Here is a 22,500-nt window from a genome sequence, read left to right as displayed (position 1 = left end):
AACCCATTTTGGGGCGGGAACCCCTTTTGGTGTTAGCATCATGTCATGCTTTAGCTATTGAAAAACAGCAGACCTACAAGCTCATAGCGCGTCACCGAGTGGCGCGCTATGAGCTTGTAGGTCTGCTGTTTTTGAAAAATCGAAGAACGACTGACATTTTTTGGAATCTGATCTCAGGTCAGAATGGGTTAATCAGACCAGTGTGTGTGTGTGTGTCCAATCAATGGAAACCTCGTATGAATCTGATCTCAGGTCAGAATCGGTTAATAGCTTTAGTGCACAATGAAGCGGGTAAGATTGGGTCATTGTGATACAGTTATCAAACTAATTCATCGTTAAGTTTAAGGTCAAGTTGTTGTCCCATAGCCTAAAGGGATGCAACGCTGCATGGTTCAGAAGAACACAGCCTTCCGTTTTAGACTCAAACGTCAAAATAGAATTCCCCCAAAAGGCCTTTAAATATCGTTAAATATCGTTTAAGGATACGTTTGTGTAATCGTAAAACAGTTATTGCTGTGTTTGCAGACCTGGTTTCATCGTTACAGTTTAAAGGACAACTTTAGTTTTTCTCAACCAAGCTTCATGTTTTAGGTTGTTATTAGAGAAACTAAAAGATGAGTGTTCATTTTCTTTCATTTGCTGATCGTATGGCGATTTATTTATTTATTATTTACTATAGTCCTACTAGACCCCAAGAAATTACATCTGGCCACAAAAGATTACAGGATCTACTGAATGTGACAAACTGACATATTTTATCACCATAAAATTGTGTACAAAAATACATATTTAGCCCCATGCTCGAATGCCCCCTCCCCCCTGTCAAAAACAGCTAAAATCCCTAAAACGAAAGAAAGCAGCAAATGAAAAAAGATTAACAATCATCTTTTACTTTAACTAATAACAAACTAAAACATTGAAAAAACTGAAGTTGTCCTTTAAGTTTGTGTAATCGTAAAACCTGTTATTGCTGTGTTTGCAGGCCTGGTTTCATCGTTAGGTTTAACCCATTCTGAACGGGAACCCATTTTGGCGTTGGCATCATGTTATGCTTTAGCTATTGAAAAATAGCTGATCTACAAGCTCATAGCGCGCCACAGAGTGGCGCGCTACGAGCTTGTAGGTCTGCTATTTTTGAAAAATCGAAGAACGACTGACATTTTTAGAATCTGATCTCAGGTCAGAATGGGTTAATGGGTTAAAAAAAAAAAAAAAAGAATGGGTTAATCAGACCAGTGTGTGTCCAGTGGAAACCTCGTATGAATCTGATCTCAGGTCAGAATGGGTTTAAGGATACGTTTAACTGCAGTTTAAGGTTAAGTCTGTGCAATTGTTCTGTTATCGGCAGACCTGGTTTCGTCTCCACAAGACAAACACACCGCTCTTCAGTTTGGTGCCTTTTCCAGGAGGCCAGGTGAGACTGAATCTACTGTAGATTCTACTGTACTCTCACACCTCTACTGTAGATTCTACTGTACTCTCACACCTCTACTGTAGATTCTACTGTACTCTCATACCTCTACTGTAGATTCTACTGTACTCTCTTACCTCTACTGTAGATTCTACTGTACTGTCACACCTCTACTGTAGATTCTACTGTACTCTCTCACCTTATACAAGAATACACACATCTCAGATTTATTTTAGCACTCGAACGAAACCTCGACTTTAACTGATTTTAGTTTTTTGTCTGTTTTTGTCTGCTGTCTGTGTCACACTGTCTTTATTTTAGTTTCTTATTTTACTGTGTTTTTGTCTTATTTTAGTTTCTTATTTTACTGTGTTTTTGTCTTATTTCAGTTTCTTATTTTACTGTGTTTTTGCTGCTGTTTTGTCTGGTTTTAGCTTTTTACAGTGGATTTCGCTTTTGACTTTTGACTGTTCAGCACTTTAAGTAAACCTTGAGATGTAATGCGTGCGATATAATATAAATGAAGTGGCGCTTTACAGAGGTACCAACAAATTAAAAACAACTTTAATAGAAAAAAAAAGAAAAAATAACACTAAAAGCTAAAGAACATTAAAAGACAGTGAAAAGGGTTAGCTATAGGGCAGGCAATTTTGATTTATAATATAATAATGAAATGTAGTGTCCGTCCATGTCTTCACAGAGCCTCCCAATGACCTGCATCCGCAGACGAAGACGAGGAGTAGGCCCAGGTAAAAAAAAACATTAGAAATGTGGAAACCTATATTTCCCCCTCACTGAATACCATTTAAACCTATATTTCCCCCTCACTGAATACCATTTAAACCTATATTTCCCCCTCACTGAATACCATTTAAACCTATATTTCCCCCTCACTGAATACCATTTAAACCTATATTTCCCCCTCACTGAATACCATTTAAACCTATATTTCCCCCTCACTGAATACCATTTAAACCTATATTTCCCCCTCACTGAATACCATTTAAACCTATATTTCCCCCTCACTGAATACCATTTAAACCTATATTTCCCCCTCACTGAATACCATTTAAACCTATATTTCCCCCTCACTGAATACCATTTAAACCTATATTTCCCCCTCACTGAATACCATTTAAACCTATATTTCCCCCTCACTGAATACCATTTAAACCTATATTTCCCCCTCACTGAATACCATTTAAACCTATATTTCCCCCTCACTGAATACCATTTAAACCTATATTTCCCCCTCACTGAATACCATTTAAACCTATATTTCCCCCTCACTGAATACCATTTAAACCTATATTTCCCCCTCACTGAATACCATTTAAACCTATATTTCCCCCTCACTGAATACCATTTCATCTCCTCTAGGGCCAGATGTATTTCACGCCATGTTCTCCCCTTTGCCAGGCTTCTTTTTCCCCCCTCATTCTTCTTGCCTTTTCAGTGTGTATTTTATTTTTATTTAATTTGTATCGCTCGAAAGGGCCTTTCTGTGTGGAGTTTGCATGTTCTCCCCGTGTCCGCTAGGGTAGGTACCCTCACATGTTCTCCCTGTGTCCGCTAGGGTAGGTACCCTCACATGTTCTCCCCGTGTCCCCTAGGGTAGGTACCCTCACATGTTCTCCCCGTGTCCCCTAGGGTAGGTATACCCTCACAAAAAACATGCAGTAATCCTGGTCTCTAAAACTACCTCCCCCTGGCCAGCCGGGGCGCCTGATGGAGGGGAAAAGGAACTGGTTGGAAATAACGTGTTCCTTCCACGCGCTACGACGTCCAACCAGGGAAAACTCCCCCTCTGTCAGATGTAAAGGAGCAACTTGGACACTCGGGCATGAAGGAAGCATGAGTTCAAGTCCGTTGCTCTCCCCTTGTCCCCCATATATGGGGACTAGGTTGCTCTCCCCTTGTCTCCCATATATGGGGACTAGGTTGCTCTCCCCTTGTCCCCCATATATGGGGACTAGGTTGGTCTCCCCTTGTCCCCCATATATGGGGACTAGGTTGGTGGAGGGTGTGTAGAGCCCAGGATCACATTAGATGATTGACACAGGGGTGAGAAATGGGTTACAAAATCGTGGGATAAAAAAATAAAACACAACCCACGGGCATGTGTGCTGTGTTCACAGGAAACAGATATTCCACTTGCACGTGATGGCGCTTCCGAGTTAGAGGCAGCCGTTTGAAAACAGTGTGCCTTGTTAAAGAAACACAGCCGAGGAAAAAACACTGGAGATAGACATGCTGTAGGTCTGTCTAGGGAGCATGATGTGAATGTGTGATTGTCTCTATTTCCATGTTTTTTTAACCCATTCTGACCTGAGATCAGATTCACACGAGGTTTCCACTGGGACACACACTGGTCTGATGATCAACCCATTCTGACCTGAGATCAGATTCTAAAAAAAATGTCAGTCGTTCTTCGATTTTTCAAAAATAGCAGACCTACAAGCTCGTAGCGCGCCACTCGGTGGCGCGCTACGAGCTTGTAGATCCGAGCACACAGCCCTGTGGAGCACCAGTGCTGACGCTGAGTGCTGAGGATAGATGGGGTCCTTTCACTCTTTGAGGGCGGTCTGTCAGAAAGTTGCCAGGTCCTACTCCATGAAGAAGTATATAACATGTCATGTTGTCATGTGGTTGCCAGGTCCTACTCCATGAAGAAGTGTATAACATGTCATGTTGTCATGTGGTTGCCAGGTCCTACTCCATGAAGAAGTGTATAACATGTCATGTTGTCATGTGGTTGCCAGGTCCTACTCCATGAAGAAGTGTATAACATGTCATGTTGTCATGTGGTTGCCAGGTCCTACTCCATGAAGAAGTGTATAACATGTCATGTTGTCATGTGGTTGCCAGGTCCTACTCCATGAAGAAGTGTATAACATGTCATGTTGTCATGTGGTTGCCAGGTCCTACTCCATGAAGAAGTGTATAACATGTCATGTTGTCATGTGGTTGCCAGGTCCTACTCCATGAAGAAGTGTATAACATGTCATGTGGTTGCCAGGTCCTACTCCATGAAGAAGTATAACATGTCATGTTTTCATGTGGTTGCCAGGTCCTACTCCATGAAGAAGTGTATAACATGTCATGTTGTCATGTGGTTGCCAGGTCCTACTCCATGAAGAAGTGTATAACATGTCATGTGGTTGCCAGGTCCTACTCCATGAAGAAGTGTATAACATGTCATGTGGTTGCCAGGTCCTACTCCATGAAGAAGTGTATAACATGTCATGTTGTCATGTGGTTGCCAGGTCCTACTCCATGAAGAAGTGTATAACATGTCATGTTGTCATGTGGTTGCCAGGTCCTACTCCAGCACGTCCATCGACGACGCCATGAAGAAGGCGGAGAACGAGCCCCCCACCCCGCCCCCCCCGCCCCCAGAAGAAGAGCCACTCCAGAGCCTCCTCGCTGGACCTCAACAAGCTCTTCCAGCAGGGCGGCGCTCAAGGTACCGTTCCTTACCAGAACACACCCGCCCACCCGTGTCCAGATCTCTCTATTTTATACTTAAAGGAGAATTCCATGCTAGAATGCTTTCTTACCTTTCTTACCTTTCTTTGTAGTTGTTACGTCCCCACCAAAGAGGTCCAGGTGTTTTTTTGTGCAAAAACTCCTTATTGGCTATTTCCCCTACCATAAGCCCTCAATGAATTGCATTTAATTGAATGGGGCTATGGGGTGTTATGCTAATTAGCTTATTTCCATCTAAATAAGTAGTAAAGTGTGCCGCTTGGGATATTATTTACATTATGAAGAGAGGATATATACAAAGAAATTATAATTTTGAGCGATGGATATAAGCGAATTAGCACAACACCCCCCATAGCCCCATTCAATTCAATACAATTCATTTAGGGCTTATGGTAGGGGAAATAGCCAATAAGGAGCTTTTTCACAAAATGACACCTGGACCTCTTTGGTGGGGACGTAACAACTACACAGAAAGGTAAGAAAGCCTTTTAGTATGGAATTCTCCTTTAAGTCCTTTTCAAACGGTTTTAAAAAAAGGCAGATCTACAAGGTCACAATGTGTCACATCACGACACATGCAACTGTTTTAATTGATTGCACGAGTCCTGCTCTGGTTTTAGTGAATATTAAGTAGTTCTTTTCATTTTAATTAGTTCACAAAATGAAGGTAATTTGTATTGTTGGCCTATTTCTAAAATATTAGCGCGACTTTCGTTCAACTTTGACCCCTCCATCACATGATGGAACAATTTTTTTGGGGCGCTAAAAACATGGTTCTGTGTGATAAAAAAAAGATCTACAAAAAGATCCCATCGTAGTGTTTGTGTTAGGGGCTGTGCTGCCCCCACGCGCCACACGGGACAGTCTGATCACATCGTAGTGTTTGTGTTAGGGGCTGTGCTGCCCCCACGCGCCACACGGGACAGTCTGATCACATCGTAGTGTTTGTGTTTGTGTTAGGGGCTGTGCTGCCCCCACGCGCCACACGGGACAGTCTGATCACATCGTAGTGTTTGTGTTAGGGGCTGTGCTGCCCCCACGCGCCACACGGGACAGTCTGATCACATCGTAGTGTTTGTGTTTGTGTTAGGGGCTGTGCTGCCCCCACGCGCCACACGGGACAGTCTGATCACATCGTAGTGTTTGTGTTAGGGGCTGTGCTGCCCCCACGCGCCACACGGGACAGTCTGATCACATCGTAGTGTTTGTGTTTGTGTTAGGGGCTGTGCTGCGCCACACGGGACAGTCTGATCACATCGTAGTGTTTGTGTTTGTGTTAGGGGCTGTGCTGCGCCACACGGGACAGTCTGATCACATCGTAGTGTTTGTGTTTGTGTTAGGGGCTGTGCTGCCCCCACGCGCCACACGGGACAGTCTGATCACATCGTAGTGTTTGTGTTTGTGTTAGGGGCTGTGCTGCCCCCACGCGCCACACGGGACAGTCTGATCACATCATACAGTGTTGTGTTTCCATGAGGGGGAATCCACCCTGCTGCTGTTATGTCAGAGAGAACATTAAACGTCCTTAGGGAAGGGATCGGCTCTTATATATTTGGTTTATGACAGGCTTTATGTTCTCACCATAACAAAAAGGGCAACCGGAGATTAAGGGTTTGCATGTCTATTGTTTACTTCCTGGACGGCCCGGGGGAGACGATCCCATCGATCGGGGATGGGGTTGGCGGACGAAAAAAAAAAAAAAAAAAAAAAAACCCACAAGGCTCTGAAAAGTTCCTGGAATTCCTCGTTTGTGGTTAATGAAAACAATGACCCTGGAACGTCGTGTTTTGAGAGAGAGACACGCGAATACCTGAACAGACAATAGACGCGATTGACACTGTAACGGTGTTGTTTTAAAGGTTGTTGTGGTGTGCGTGTGTGCGTGTGTGCGTGTGTGCGTGTGTGTGTGTGTGTGTGTGTGTGTGTGTGTGTGTGTGTGTGTGTGTGTGTGTGTGTGTGTGTGTGTGTGTGTGTGTGTGTGTGTGTGTGTGTGTGTGTGTGTGTGTGTGTGTGTGTGTGTGTGTGTGTGTGTGTGTGTGTGTGCGTGCGTGTGCTTTCAGGGATAAAGAGCGGATGGCTGCCCCCCCCTCCTCCTGCCCTGCCCCCCAGGCCTTCGGTCACACAGGTATTCACAGGCCATTATTTAAAATCTCTAATCTCAAGTCTCAAAGAACTGGACTTTTATTTAAAACCTTGAGTCTCAAAGAACTGGACTTTTATTCAAAACCTTGAGTCTCAAAGAACTGGACTTTTATTCAAAACCTTGAGTCTCAAAGAACTGGACTTTTATTCAAAACCTTGAGTCTCAAAGAACTGGACTTTTATTCAAAACCCTGAGTCTCAAAGAACTGGACTTTTATTTAAAACCTTGAGTCTCAAAGAACTGGACTTGAGCTACAACTGCATCGCTTTCGTATATGCGTCCACACCAATATCTCTTTGCTAAATATTGTCAATCTGCAAGCTATAGATTGGCTGTTTTCGACCAAATGTCCACCTATATTGTGACTTGCCCAGATAGGGTCGATGTGTTCAAATGAGGAGACTAAATGTGTTTAGTCGTGAAGCGTAGCTCTCTGCAGCTCATTATGTGTAGTTGGACTATATACATGATTGATTTTTAGTTATTAACCCATTCTGAACGGGAACCCATTTTGGTGTTAGTATCATTTTATGCTTTAGCTATTGAAAAATAGCAGATCTACAAGCTCATATCGCGCCACCGAGTGGCGCGATACGAGCTTGTAGGTCTGCTATTTTTGAAAAATTCGAAGAACGACTGACATTTTTAGAATCTGATCTCAGGTCAGAATGGGTTAATCAGACCAGTGTGTGTCCCGTGGAAACCTCGTATGAATCTGATCTCAGGTCAGAATGGGTTAAAGTGTCATGATTCCGAGGAAGCGGAGCCTAACTTTATGTGGACTTGCATAACACTTTTACATTTAATTTGACATTTATAGACAATGAACCACCGTGGCAATTAATAAACAATTAATTAGCAACTAAAAGACTCAGGGCTGTATTTTGCGTGTCTTAAGTACCAGGTCTTATTCCCTAACTTGAGTAAACTAAAGACCTGGAGGCGTGATCAATGCCATTTGGCTAAACTGAGTGGCCAAAGAGCATTGATCACGCCTCCAGGTCTTTAGTTTACTCAAGTTAGGGAATAAGACCTGGTACTTAAGACACGCAAAATACAGCCCTCAAGCTTCACAGTGTACATTACAGGTGTTTTATCATGAAGCCATCTGTTAGTCATATGTGTAGTTAAAAAATATACATTTTTGCCCCAGACATACAAAATTAGTGTTTACATAAAGAGCAAGACCACGTCACAGACATATTTGTCCGTCGGTGGTACATACAGTACATATTGATGATGACCCCTGGTTTGTCAAGAAGCTATCTGCTGGTCAGTATGTGAAGTTAAAGTCCATTGCAGGTTGTTTTGTCATGAATCTGCTGGTCAGTATGTGAAGTTGAAGTCCATTGCAGGTGTTTTGTCATGAATCTGCTGGTCAGTATGTGAAGTTAAAGTCCATTGCAGGTTGTTTTGTCATGAATCTGCTGGTCAGTATGTGAAGTTAAAGTCCATTGCAGGTTGTTTTGTCATTAATCTGCTGGTCAGTATGTGAAGTTAAAGTCCATTGCAGGGTGTTTTGTCATGAATCTGCTGGTCAGTATGTGAAGTTGAAGTCCATTGCAGGTGTTTTGTCATTAATCTGCTGGTCAGTATGTGAAGTTAAAGTCCATTGCAGGTTGTTTTGTCATGAATCTGCTGGTCAGTATGTGAAGTTAAAGTCCATTGCAGGTGTTTTGTCAGTAATCTGCTGGTCAGTATGTGAAGTTAAAGTGCATTGCAGGTGTTTTGTCATGAATCTGCTGGTCAGTATGTGAAGTTAAAGTCCATTGCAGGTTGTTTTGTCATGAATCTGCTGGTCAGTATGTGAAGTTAAAGTCCATTGCAGGTGTTTTGTCATTAATCTGCTGGTCAGTATGTGAAGTTAAAGTCCATTGCAGGTGTTTTGTCATTAATCTGCTGGTCAGTATGTGAAGTTAAAGTCCATTGCAGGTGTTTTGTCATGAATCTGCTGGTCAGTATGTGAAGTTAAAGTCCATTGCAGGTGTTTTGTCATGAATCTGCTGGTCAGTATGTGAAGTTAAAGTCCATTGCAGGTGTTTTGTCATGAATCTGCTGGTCAGTATGTGAAGTTAAAGTCCATTGCAGGTGTTTTGTCATTAATCTGCTGGTCAGTATGTGAAGTTAAAGTCCATTGCAGGTGTTTTGTCATGAATCTGCTGGTCAGTATGTGAAGTTAAAGTCCATTGCAGGTGTTTTGTCAGGAATCTGCTGGTCAGTATGTGAAGTTAAAGTGCATTGCAGGTGTTTTGTCAGGAATCTGCTGGTCATTATGTGAAGTTAAAGTGCATTGCAGGTGTTTTGTCAGGAATCTGCTGGTCAGTATGTGAAGTTAAAGTGCATTGCAGGTGTTTTGTCATGAATCTGCTGGTCAGTATGTGAAGTTAAAGTGCATTGCAGGTGTTTTATCAGGAATCTGCTGGTCAGTATGTGAAGTTAAAGTGCATTGCAGGTGTTTTATCAGGAATCTGCTGGTCAGTATGTGAAGTTAAAGTGCATTGCAGGTGTTTTGTCAGGAATCTGCTGGTCATTATGTGAAGTTAAGTTGGGACACGTTCAGAGAGGGTTCATTAGATGAAATGACCACAGTCACAAATGATTATATAATTTTTTGTGTACAGCTGGTTGTTCCTACAAAGGAGATAAAAATCTATCCAAACAACAAATCATATGTGACAAAAGATATAAAAAGTGTAATAAATGAAAGGAAAACAGCTTTCATAAACAAAGATTTTGGTGCACTTAAATTGGCAGATAAAAAGTTAAAAACGAAAATGAGGCAGGCAAAATTGGCACATAGACAGCGTCTGGAGGACGCGTTTAATGCCAACGATCACAAAAAGGCATGGGATACAATGAAATCTATGACAGGAATGTCAACCCCAACAAAACCTATTGTGACCGAAAATGAACTTGTCTTTTCCAATGACCTAAACACCTTTTTCGCCAGATTTGAATCATTGGACAATTCCGCAAAGTGTACTGAAATACTGAAGGCTGTAACACCTGCCCCCTCAGACAGAATTACCATCACTGAAGAGGATGTGAGGAAAGTGTTTCAGTGTACTAACACAAGGAAAGCTAATGGGCCAGATGAATGCAGTGCTTTTCTCCTCAAACACTTTGCATCTGAGCTGGCTCCAGTGTGGCAACCAATATTCCAAACCTCTGTAGACACACACACAATTCCCCTGTCTTGGAAAACCTCACACATTAAACCACTACCCAAAATCCAATGTCCAAAAGAACATAAGGATTATAGACCCATAGCTCTCACTTCAGTGATTATGAAATCACTTGAAAGAATACTGTTACAACATCTTGTCAGTATAACCAAAGACAAATTCGACCCCAGTCAGTTTGCCTACAAAAAGGGTTGCGGTACAGAGGATGCGGTTGTGACACTGGTCCACTTAATTACAAAACACCTAGATAAGTCAAATAAGAATCATGCGAGAGTGCTATTCTTAGACTTTTCTTCAGCTTTCAACACAATACAGTCTGATATACTAGTGTCAAAAATGGTACAGTTGGAACTGAATCCATACTTAATTCACTGGTATGCTTCTTTTCTTACTAACAGAGTACAGAGGGTGAAAGTGAACACAACCCTCTCATCAGCATTAACTACTAATGTTGGTGCTCCCCAGGGTTGTGTGAGCTCAGCTGTACTTTTCACCCTCTATACTGACAGCTGTCGTATTGAGGAATGCCTGTCTGAATGTCGCACTGACACACCAGACCAATACATTCTAAAATACTCAGATGATACAGTTTTGATCTCTCTCCTAGATAGTTCCAGTGATCCTGGACTGCACCAACACAGAGTAAATAAGGTGGTTGAATGGAGTGATAACAACGCTCTCATCATTAACACAAAAAAGACAGAAGAGATTGTTTTTGGTACACCACCAGAGATACACAGATCCCCCATTACTATTCATGGGGAACCGATCAACCAGGTATGTTCGTACAAATACCTAGGAGTAGTAATAGACCATCTTTTGTCATGGAAAGATCAGATTGATTCAGTGTGTAAGAAAACAAAGCAAAGAATCTACTTCCTTCGCCGTCTAAGATCCTTCGGTGCTAGTAGACGGATTCTTCTTTTGTTTTTCACTTCTGTTATTATGAGTGTTCTTCAGTACTGTAGTACCACCTGGTATGGATGTTTGTCTGCAGCCCTAAAGTCACAACTGCTGCAACAACTGAACATTTGTTCAAAGATTGTTGGACAACAACTTCAGAAACTGTATACATCCACATATGATAACAGCATCCTAAGGTTAGCAAGGAATATCACCTCTAATACTAAGCATGTGTTGTATAGAGAATATAGGTTGCTACCTTCAGGAAGGAGATATGGTGTACCAGCATACAACAAGGTCAGACTAAAGAGGTCCTTTGTCTACCAGTCGACCTTGAGGCTCAATCAGGAGATGTAGTAGCCACAGGATAATCTAAGCGGTGGATATTGCTCATGTCTTTATGTATGTAAATTGTCTTGTTCTCTGTGTTTTGTATATGTTCTGCATACCTGGCTGCTTGTGTCGCAAGACAAATTTCAGTGTGAACTGACAATAAAGTAATATATCATATCATATCATATCATTGCAGGTGTTTTGTCAGGAATCTGCTGGTCAGTATGTGAAGTTAAAGTCCATTGCAGGTGTTTTGTCATTATGTGAAGTTAAAGTGCATTGCAGGTGTTTTGTCAGGAATCTGCTGGTCAGTATGTGAAGTTAAAGTGCATTGCAGGTGTTTTGTCAGGAATCTGCTGGTCAGTATGTGAAGTTAAAGTCCATTGCAGGTATTTTGTCATTATGTGAAGTTAAAGTGCATTGCAGGTGTTTTGTCAGGAATCTGCTGGTCAGTATGTGAAGTTAAAGTGCATTGCAGGTGTTTTATCAGGAATCTGCTGGTCAGTATGTAAAGTTAAAGTGCATTGCAGGTGTTTTGTCATGAATCTGCTGGTCAGTATGTGAAGTTAAAGTGCATTGCAGGTGTTTTATCAGGAATCTGCTGGTCAGTATGTGAAGTTAAAGTGCATTGCAGGTGTTTTATCAGGAATCTGCTGGTCAGTATGTGAAGTTAAAGTGCATTGCAGGTGTTTTGTCAGTAATCTGCTGGTCAGTATGTGAAGTTAAAGTGCATTGCAGGTGTTTTGTCATGAATCTGCTGGTCAGTATGTGAAGTTAAAGTCCATTGCAGGTGTTTTGTCATGAATCTGCTGGTCAGTATGTGAAGTTAAAGTGCATTGCAGGTGTTTTGTCAGGAATATGCTGGTCAGTATGTGAAGTTAAAGTGCATTGCAGGTGTTTTGTCATGAATCTGCTGGTCAGTATGTGAAGTTAAAGTGCATTGCAGGTGTTTTGTCATGAATCTGCTGGTCAGTATGTGAAGTTAAAGTGCATTGCAGGTGTTTTGTCAGGAATATGCTGGTCAGTATGTGAAGTTAAAGTGCATTGCAGGTGTTTTGTCATGAATATGCTGGTCAGTATGTGAAGTTAAAGTGCATTGCAGGTGTTTTGTCAGGAATATGCTGGTCAGTATGTGAAGTTAAAGTGCATTGCAGGTGTTTTGTCAGGAATATGCTGGTCAGTATGTGAAGTTAAAGTGCATTGCAGGTGTTTTGTCATGAATCTGCTGGTCAGTATGTGAAGTTAAAGTGCATTGCAGGTGTTTTGTCATGAATCTGCTGGTCAGTATGTGAAGTTAAAGTGCATTGCAGGTGTTTTGTCAGGAATATGCTGGTCAGTATGTGAAGTTAAAGTGCATTGCAGGTGTTTTGTCAGGAATATGCTGGTCAGTATGTGAAGTTAAAGTGCATTGCAGGTGTTTTGTCATGAATCTGCTGGTCAGTATGTGAAGTTAAAGTGCATTGCAGGTGTTTTGTCAGGAATCTGCTGGTCAGTATGTGAAGTTAAAGTGCATTGCAGGTGTTTTGTCAGGAATATGCTGGTCAGTATGTGAAGTTAAAGTGCATTGCAGGTGTTTTGTCATGAATCTGCTGGTCAGTATGTGAAGTTAAAGTGCATTGCAGGTGTTTTGTCAGGAATCTGCTGGTCAGTATGTGAAGTTAAAGTGCATTACAGGTGTTTTGTCAGGAATCTGCTGGTCAGTATGTGAAGTTAAAGTGCATTGCAGGTGTTTTATCAGGAATCTGCTGGTCAGTATGTGAAGTTAAAGTGCATTGCAGGTGTTTTGTCATGAATCTGCTGGTCAGTATGTGAAGTTAAAGTGCATTGCAGGTGTTTTATCAGGAATCTGCTGGTCAGTTTGTGAAGTTAAAGTGCATTGCAGGTGTTTTATCAGGAATCTGCTGGTCAGTATGTGAAGTTAAAGTGCATTGCAGGTGTTTTGTCATGAATCTGCTGGTCAGTATGTGAAGTTAAAGTGCATTGCAGGTGTTTTGTCAGGAATCTGCTGGTCAGTATGTGAAGTTAAAGTGCATTGCAGGTGTTTTTTCAGGAATCTGCTGGTCAGTATGTGAAGTTAAAGTGCATTGCAGGTGTTTTATCAGGAATCTGCTGGTCAGTATGTGAAGTTAAAGTGCATTGCAGGTGTTTTATCAGGAATCTGCTGGTCAGTATGTGAAGTTAAAGTGCATTGCAGGTGTTTTATCAGGAATCTGCTGGTCAGTATGTGAAGTTAAAGTGCATCGTCTTTCTCCTCCAGGCTCCTCACTTCCTCAGCGCTGCGGAGAAAACCCCACAGAAGAAGAAGGCGCCGCATCGCAACTTTGCTGACTTCAGTCGTTTCAGAGAAGAGGTGAGACTCCAGTTCATCACCTACAAATAAACAACCAATCAAATCAATCAAGCAATTAAATCAATCTACCTACAACAGCTGCTTGGCTTTCATACCCAGTGCTCATTCTTTAACCCATTCTGACCTGAGATCAGATTCTAAAAATGTCTGTTTGAAAATGACAGTGTTCTGAAAAAGCTATGTTTCTGTCAGTCGTTCTTCGATTTTTCAAAAATAGTAGATCTACAAGCTCGTAGCGCGCCACTCGGTGGCGCGCTATGAGCTTGTTTCTATTTTTCAATAGCTAAAGCATAACATAATGCTAACACCCAGAATGGGTTAGTGGAGTTTAAAGAGACATTTAAAGATGTGATCGGGTCTAGAGAGAATCAGGATCATGCCGAGTGCCAAAACCAGACCGGAGTTCTGGTCTGGTTTTGGTGAATAATGAGTAGTTCCGGTCCAATAGGTGGGGGTCTGGGGGGGGGGGGGGGGGGGGGGGGGGGGGCACTAATTAAAAATAAATGAATCTACAAAACTAGAGTAATTTCCATAATACTGTGTAGAGCAACCGAATTCGTTCAACTTTTGACCTTTCTGTACACAAACGGCAATGTCTGTGTTCACCTGTGTATGTATTAACCCATTCTGACCGGGAACCCGTTTTGGTGTTTAGCATCATGTCATGCTTTAGCTATTGAAAAATAGCAGATCTACAAGCTCATATCGCGCCACCGAGTGGCGCGATACGAGCTTGTAGGTCTGCTATTTTTGAAAAATCGAAGAACGACTGACATTTTTAGAATCTGATCTCAGGTCAGAATGGGTTAATCAGACCAGTGTGTGTCCAGTGGAAACCTGGTATGAATCTGATCTCAGGTCAGAATGGGTTAATGAGATCAATGTCTGTGTACAGTCAGGGCTCGACGCTTAGCATGTTTCCAAGTAGCACGTGTGCGCCTAAGTTGAAAAATCTAGTAGCACACAAATTATTTTAGGAGCACGGTGAAAAGTTATCAAATAATGTGTTTTTGAGGGGCGCTATAGCCCCTCCTATATACAGCTTTAGTCCCCACACGTCTGAATATTTGCCATTGACAATGAACGGAGAAATTAGGTCAAAATTCTGCTAAATATGACGTAAATTAAAACATGATGTATGATGATAAGAGTGCCCCTCACTTCACACAGGTGTGATTTTTCTTTAATAAAGTGATATATATCACAATATCTTTTCAGAAATGATCACAATATTGATATTCATCTGGATATCATATTTTTTTATATAATCTATATAATCAATTTGTTTTTATACTGATAGACTATTAGTTTGGTATGCAGATATATAGATAGATAGATAGATAGATAGATAGTCAATTCATTTTATGAATGGATGGACAGACTATCCGTTTTTATCTTGCTGTTCTATCATGTGAGTGTGACATTTAGTGCAGAGGCTACTCGATGGTGAATTAGTAATGTAACATTCTCCTTGGCTTTGACTGCTTCAGTTCAGACAAAAAATCCGACATATAGGCTTTTTACGTTGCTCGCTATGCAGGCCAGTGAGGCCACTGACTAGCTCTGGTCCATAGCTAGTCTAATGCGTTGCATTTAGAGTTATGGACCTGGTCCTGAGTTAGCCACTGACTAATATATCCAGCCAGGTCGGTCATTCGTATTGCGCTGCTGCGCACACGCTTTTAGAGAGGTGCTTAGCAAGGGTTGTTTTGGTATACCGGTATACATCAATCCGTCCACTCCATGTGCGTGCGCACGTGCACTCTTTACGTGCGCGGCTGCACGCTGTTTCACCCACGTTTGGTTAAAAGTTATATCAAGTGATGTTTTAACATTACAAACTTTCTAAATAACTTTAGTATTCAACGTGTCGGGGTCCAAGCAACTCCTTCTGTCTTCTGTGCTACCAATACATGCTATCCTGTTGCGTTCGCTCCGCTGCTGACAGGGAAGAGAAGAGAACTGATCAGCAACACAGGGAGGGGCGGGGCGGTGGGAGCAAAGGGACAGATCTTCAAATGAAAACCGCATTGAGCCGCGACGCGTTGTTAGCTTGTAGCTCTGCTCTTTTTGGCGAACGACACCGCCGTTCAGAAATATAAATGTAGGTATAGAACCGCGACTATAGAATGTGCACTTGCTGTGGACAGAGACTTGTCTTTATCACGATTGAACGGTCAAATCCTGTAGTCGCACCTGTGCTACAAATTGAATTTTACAACTCGCACAGTGATATTTTTAGTCGCAAATGCGAGTACCTAGTCGCACTGTCGAGCCCTGTGTACAGCATGTGTTCACCTGTGTATGTAGTAATGAGCACGAGTATGAGTAGGGGGCGCTGTTTGCCAGAAACAGAGAGAGAGAGAGATAGTGCTGCACTGTTGCCTGCTAATGAGAGAGAGAGATAGGAGAGGAGGGGGCGGGGGGGGAGAGAGGGGAGTTGCACCACTCAGTTCACACGGGTGTGATTTTTGTGTAGCAATTCACATTAGATGAAGAATGGACTACAAAATGGTGGCATAATTCTTTTTGAGAAAACAATACATTTGCATCGTGGCTTTGAGCGTGGAGCCTTTTCTTCACTTTTACTTTAACTCAGAACTCCAAATCCCAGTCTGCCGGGCTGTGAGGAGCTGAGGTCACCGTGAGGTCACCGAGAGGTCACCGAGAGGTCACCGTGAGGTCACCGCTGACCGGAAAACATTGTGAAATAATAAGCAAATAAAACTCTGGGATCTCATCTTTCGCCGTGCACATATTTCTTCTTCTTCTACACTATACAGTTATCGCTGTTATCCTTCACCTGAACCCGGTCATATAGTTTTGACACGCATACCGTTTACAACCACTCGTGATTTAACCCACTCTGGGCGGGAACCCCTTTTGGTGTTATATAGCATTACGTCGGGCTTTAGCTATTGAAAAATAGCAGACCTACAAGCTGGCGCGCTACGAGCTTGTAGGTCTGCTATTTTTGAAACATCGTGAAAATGTGCCTCAAATTTGGAATATATTTTTTCAGAACAAACGTTTTTAAACTCAAGTCTTTGCTTCTGGGGAGGAGGTCCCTGGAACAACACATTTTCAGATGGGGGGGGGGGGGGTCTCGGAGGCCAATTACAGATCATTTTTGGGGTCCTTGACATGAAATATTGAGTGATATATATAGGCCTAGAAACATAGATATTTCAGAAAACTGTCAAAAAATTTAGAAGACTTCTTTTCCCAGGCCTAAATGGGTTAAACGTTTTTTTTTTTTTTGTAAGGGCCAATTTCTGCTTGAAGTTTGAGCCGTGTAATCAGGTTGTCCTTGAGAAAGCCCATCGCATCACCACGTCGTCGTAACTTCTCCCGGTGACAGGACCCCATAAATAAAAGATGTCCTGTTTATCAACTATACGGCTCCCTATATTTCAGTCCTGAGACGAGTCCAGGGCCCCGGGCCCCGACAGGCGGGCGTATACATCAAACAGAGCTTGTAATGTGGACTGGGAAAAGCGTGGGAAGACAGCCAATGAATCCTGAGATTTATTTCTGGTTGTCTCCAGCATGTCTTGGCGTTTTAACCCATTTAGGCCTGACATCGAAATAAAAAACAAGTCTTCTAAATCCTGACAGTTTTCTGAAATACCTAGTATGTTTCTAGGCCTATATCGCTCAATATTTCATGTCAAGGACTCCAGAAACTATATGTAATTGGCCGCCGACCCCCATCTCAAAATATGTTGTTCCAGGGGCCAACCCCCAGAAGCAAAGATTTGAGTTAAAATCGGCCGCTCTGAAAGAATATTCCAAGTTTTGTGCTCCATTTTCACGATTTTTCAAAAATAGCAGACCTACAAGCTCATAGCGCGCCACTCGGTGGCGCGCTATGAGCTTGTAGATCTGCTATTTTTCAATAGCTAAAGCATAACATAATGCTAACACAAAAAGGGGTTCCCGCACAAAATGTGTTAAGACCTGCTGCCCCCCGCATGCTACCTTTGTCCTTCATGTGTCTTTCCTGACGCTGTCCAGCATGTTCATGTTCATGTTTCAGGACTGGAAAGCCTGCGATTTCTATTATAGCTTGTATATTCCCCATCGATGATGTCACTGGAAGACTGGTTTTCTGAACTGCCCACTGCAGCCCTCCAGTAATTATGGACCTATTATATGAAGATAGGTTGAAAAGTGGTGAAGTGGTCCTTTAAGTATACTGTGTAGGAGCCATGAAATGGTTGTGTTGGTTATTATTGATAAAGTTGGTCATGGTCAATGAAACCAATGGGCTGTCACCGGTGTCTAGATGATTGATTGATTGATGATTGATCTTTAACATCACCTGTTCACCTGCTGAGCACACAGTGAGAGAGAGAGAGAGAGAGAGAGGGGGGGGGGGGGGGTGTGGGAAGCCGCACTTTTGTTGACCGCTTTATACCGCTTATTTTGCTTTTTTTAAATTTACTTCGATTACGTTTGATCGCTGTGACTACTCTGCTTTATGTTTGAGCACCGTTTGAGTTATGCTTCAATAAAACACCTTAACCCGCATTCATTTATACTTGCAAAAAATAGATTTCAACCGTACTACTACTTTGTACTACTAGGACTAAGACTAAAAAATATGTTAAAAAAAAAAGAAAAAAAAAAGTTTGATGAAAAATGTATAATAATTATATAATAATTATATACATTAATAATTTACATTTGGGGGATATCTTTCACAATAATGAATAAAACATGTTCTAGACATTCTAATGGTCACAAAAAAACATATATTACAATTATTTTACCTACTTTTATTAGGGTAAAGGTCAAAAGTCTTAGGTTAAAAAATGTTCAGACATTTTTTATTTGTGTGAATCTCAGCCTCTGTGGGGGGTGTTTATATGCAAATATCATGACCAATGGCATTGAAATGGCATTGCAATGAACATCACTGATGACGTAAAAGAACAGAAAAAATAATAATAATCATTTAGTAATTAATTAAAATAAAATTTGTTGCTAAAAAGCAACGCTGGGTCTTAGAGGGTTAAACGCATTGTTTTTGGACCCATGAGCGACATCCCTTTTGTCTTGCGGAGCGCGTCGTCTGACAACCTGGCCCGTCCCATCGCCTCTCAGCCACTTATCTATACATTCATCTCCTGTAGTCGCTCAACAAGTAAATGTATACTTAACCCATTCTGAACGGGAACCCCTTTTGGTGTTAAGCATCATGTTATGCTTTAGCTATAGAAAAATAGCAGATCTACAAGCTCATAGCGCGCCACTCGGTGGCGCGCTATGAGCTTGTAGATCTGCTAGATTGTAGGTCTGCTATTTTTGAAAAATCGAAGAACGACTAACATTTTTTAGAATCTGATCTCGGGTCAGAATGGGGTTAATCAGACCAGTGTGTGTCCCAGTGGAAACCTCGTATGAATCTGATCTCAGGTCAGTTGCTTTCCACCACCACTGCTATCCGATACTATCAAACGATATCAAAATGGATTGACGTGTCAGTAAAGTGGATTGACGTGTCAGACCTACAAGCTCGTAGCGCACCACTCTGAGCTTGTAGATCTGCTATTTTTCAATAGCTAAAGCACCAAAATGGGTTCCTGCCCCAAAATGTGTTGCACAAGGTGCCCTTTTTTTTCACTTGAGCACCTGCCCCTCTAAATGTCTGTGCACGCCACTGACTACGGGTCTTCTGGGACCCACTAGGGTATTTTTACACATAATGACACACCACTACGGGTCTTCTGGGACACACTCTGATATTTTTTACACATAATGACACACCACTACGGGTCTTCTGGGACACACTCTGATATTTTTTACACATAATGACACACCACTACGGGTCTTCTGGGACCCACTCTGATATTTTTACACATAATGACAGAACCGAGTTATAATTAATCATTCACCATTTTATTTGTTTTTATTGGGCTTCGTGGGTTTAGAGGACTGTTATCCTTTCAGTTGCTGTTCGCTATACGCATGGCTGCCAGTTCCCACCTGATGTTGTGTGGGAGTCCAGACTGCTCCAGACCGTACTGAATAACTGCTAGCTTACATAATGTCTTGAGGCTAGGATTGAGGTCTAAGACATACAGGTCACCAGGGTTGTTGGCTCCTCCCAAGAGGATGATGCGATCTCCCACCATGCAACAGCACATATTAAACATCCCATGTGGGCGTTTCCCCTTGGGCTAAACCTTCTTGCAGGAGAAGGTCTCTGGACTGAATTTCCACAAATCATTAAAGTACTGGTTAGCGCAGCGACCACCACATACTGTATGTACAGCTCTCCATTGTAGGTAAAGGCTGAATGATCCCTGTGTCCTCCTGGTAGAAGCTGTGTAGAAGGTGTGTCCATCCAGAGGTTGGTCTCTGTGTCAAACACTCTGAACTCTGAACGAGTTGTAGTACTGATCGCACCTCCAGCCTCCAAATACAAACATCTTTGTCCCGATGATGGTGGCAGAGTGACGTTCTGTAGCAGGAGGTGGAGTTCCTCTGGTGTTAATTAAAGTCCAGACCATCGTGGTGGTGTCCAACTTGTACATGTCATTAGTGTGTCCAGTCCCGGTCCGTCCTCCATGAATATAGATGACCTTCCCCAAAACACAGGCTGAGTGGTCCCACCTCCCCTTTGGAACGGTTCCAGAAACCTGTGGTTTGAACCATCTGTGGGCGTCAACATCAAATGCATAAAGCACATTGCAGTACGGATATCCTCCCCAGAGGTAGACGGTATCTTCAATCAGCACAGCTGTGTGGCCCCGGCGCCCAGAGGGAACCTCAAGGTGAGGTTCTCCTGTTCCAGGGGTCACTGGGGTCAACCTCCTCCAGCATAAAGACACTGTGTTGAAGACTTGTACTTCAATGTGTTCTCTTCCCCACTGGTTTACGTCTCCTCCAAAGCAGTAGATCTCGTGTCCGACCACCACAGCAGCCTGGTCCTTCCTATGTTCTCCTTCCAGATGTATCGTCCAGTGAAACGTTTCACACAGCAGCTCCACCGTCAATGAGTGTTGACAACTAGTTTACAGATGAACTTGTTAGGACGAAGGCAGCTCGGTTTCCTCGTTGCAAGTCACTAACTGATGTTTAGAGTATCGGACAAGGCTTTATAAAGAACAATTACACCGTTGTGATGTCATTGCATGATTGCATCATAATGTAGGATGGCTAATATGGTCACGCAATCTGATTGTCCATTTTGGCCAAACAGTCACTATTGCAATCCAGCCCAGAATGCACTCTGTTCCTACCCGGAAGGAGGAGTGAAATCGCCTGATGCGCTTTTGAGCAACTTAATGCAAGTGGATGGAAGGAGAACTCGGATGCCGTCTCTATTCATATATACTCTAAGGGGCAGACGCATGTTGTCTCTCTCTAAATGTCTGTGCACGCCACTGGCCCTTACGGAGCGCTGTGTGTGTGTGTGTGTGTGTGTGTGTGTGGCTGGCTGGCTGGGTGGCTGGGTATGAGCACAAAAACAACATGGTTGTTTTTCACCACGTGTGCGTAACCTAGCCCCTCCCCCCCCCCCCCTCGAACACTTTTACTTCTACTCCACTACGTCTCAGAGGCAACTTATTGTACTTTTAATCCACTCCAATTATTTTAAAACAGCCTCATGGCACACACATTCACTTCACTTCCCTTTCAATCCCTATACACTACGTGAATATGCACTTAGAGATGGTAGATCGGCTGATATATCCTCCTGGCTACACGCTATTGTTGTACGAGGACGTCCATTTATGGAGAAGAAAAAAAACATAAAGGTGATTTATGAAAAGATACAAGGTTTCTGCAGCCTGATAATGACATATCCGTCCATTTGGAGCGAACACTTATGATGTGATTCAGCAGCTTACAGTAAACGCTATTGCCAGCGCCCGATTGGTCGCCTGCTGTAATGTAGGAAGCCTGGGAATGCTGCATTAATCCAATCTGGGCGGGAACCCCCTTTTGGTTGTTTTAAAGCTTTATTCTGTACTTTTAGCAAATTGAAAAATAGCGGATCTACAAGCTCATATAGCGCGCCACCGAGTGCCGCGCTACGAGCTTGTAGATCTGCTATTTTTGAGAAATCTTGAAAATGTGCCGCAGATCTTTGAATATATATTCTTTCAGCGAGAACGTTAAAAAAAAAAAAACTCAAATCTTTGCTTCTGGGTGGGGGGGGGGGGGTCACTGGAACAACATATTTTCAGATGGGGGTCGGTGGTCCAATTACATATATATTTTTGGGGGTCCTTGACATGAAAATGTTTGAGAACGACGGACATATCTATAGAAACATAGGGTTTTTTCAGAAAACTGTCAGGATTCAGAAGGAATTCGTAGCATCGTTCCCAGGTCAAAATGGGTTAATCAATGATCACCTTTCATAAGTCATCCGTCTCCCAGTCAGGCTGACTGACTGCTGCGTGATGTTGTTACTCAGCCTGCAGCAAAATGATGTGCTCAGACAAACATGTACAGTACAGTACAGTACAGTACAGTATGTCAGGGATAAGTATAAAGTATCCTGTTATGTTGCTGTGTATGCCAGGCATATTACTGTACCATGATGTCATAAAAAAACATGGGTGGATGGGTGGATGGATGGGTGGATGGGTGGATGGATGGGTGGATGGGTGGGTGGGTGGATGGATGGGTGGATGGATGGATGGATGGGTGGATGGATGGGTGGATG

At 42.6% G+C, this 22,500-nt stretch overlaps 1 protein-coding gene across 1 annotated transcript in view; it reads left to right on the top strand.

Annotated features, from left to right (window-relative positions):
* reps2 (RALBP1 associated Eps domain containing 2) overlaps positions 1 to 22,500 on the top strand; it is a gene marked incomplete at its 5' end in the record, with an annotated part of 82,836 nt that overhangs the window by 28,749 nt on the left and 31,587 nt on the right. The window contains 6 exon segments of the mRNA XM_080769644.1: positions 1,349 to 1,414; positions 2,112 to 2,160; positions 4,731 to 4,794; positions 4,796 to 4,877; positions 6,961 to 7,025; positions 13,722 to 13,814. Of these exon segments, the coding sequence (XP_080625770.1) occupies positions 1,349 to 1,414; positions 2,112 to 2,160; positions 4,731 to 4,794; positions 4,796 to 4,877; positions 6,961 to 7,025; positions 13,722 to 13,814 (419 nt within the window).

The sequence above is a fragment of the Protomyctophum bolini genome, assembly GCF_963924005.1.
Source record: "Protomyctophum bolini genome assembly, chromosome: 8".
Classification (NCBI taxonomy): domain Eukaryota; kingdom Metazoa; phylum Chordata; class Actinopteri; order Myctophiformes; family Myctophidae; genus Protomyctophum; species Protomyctophum bolini.
Note: the sequence above shows the minus strand (reverse complement) of the source record. Positions and strands in the feature narration are given on the sequence as shown.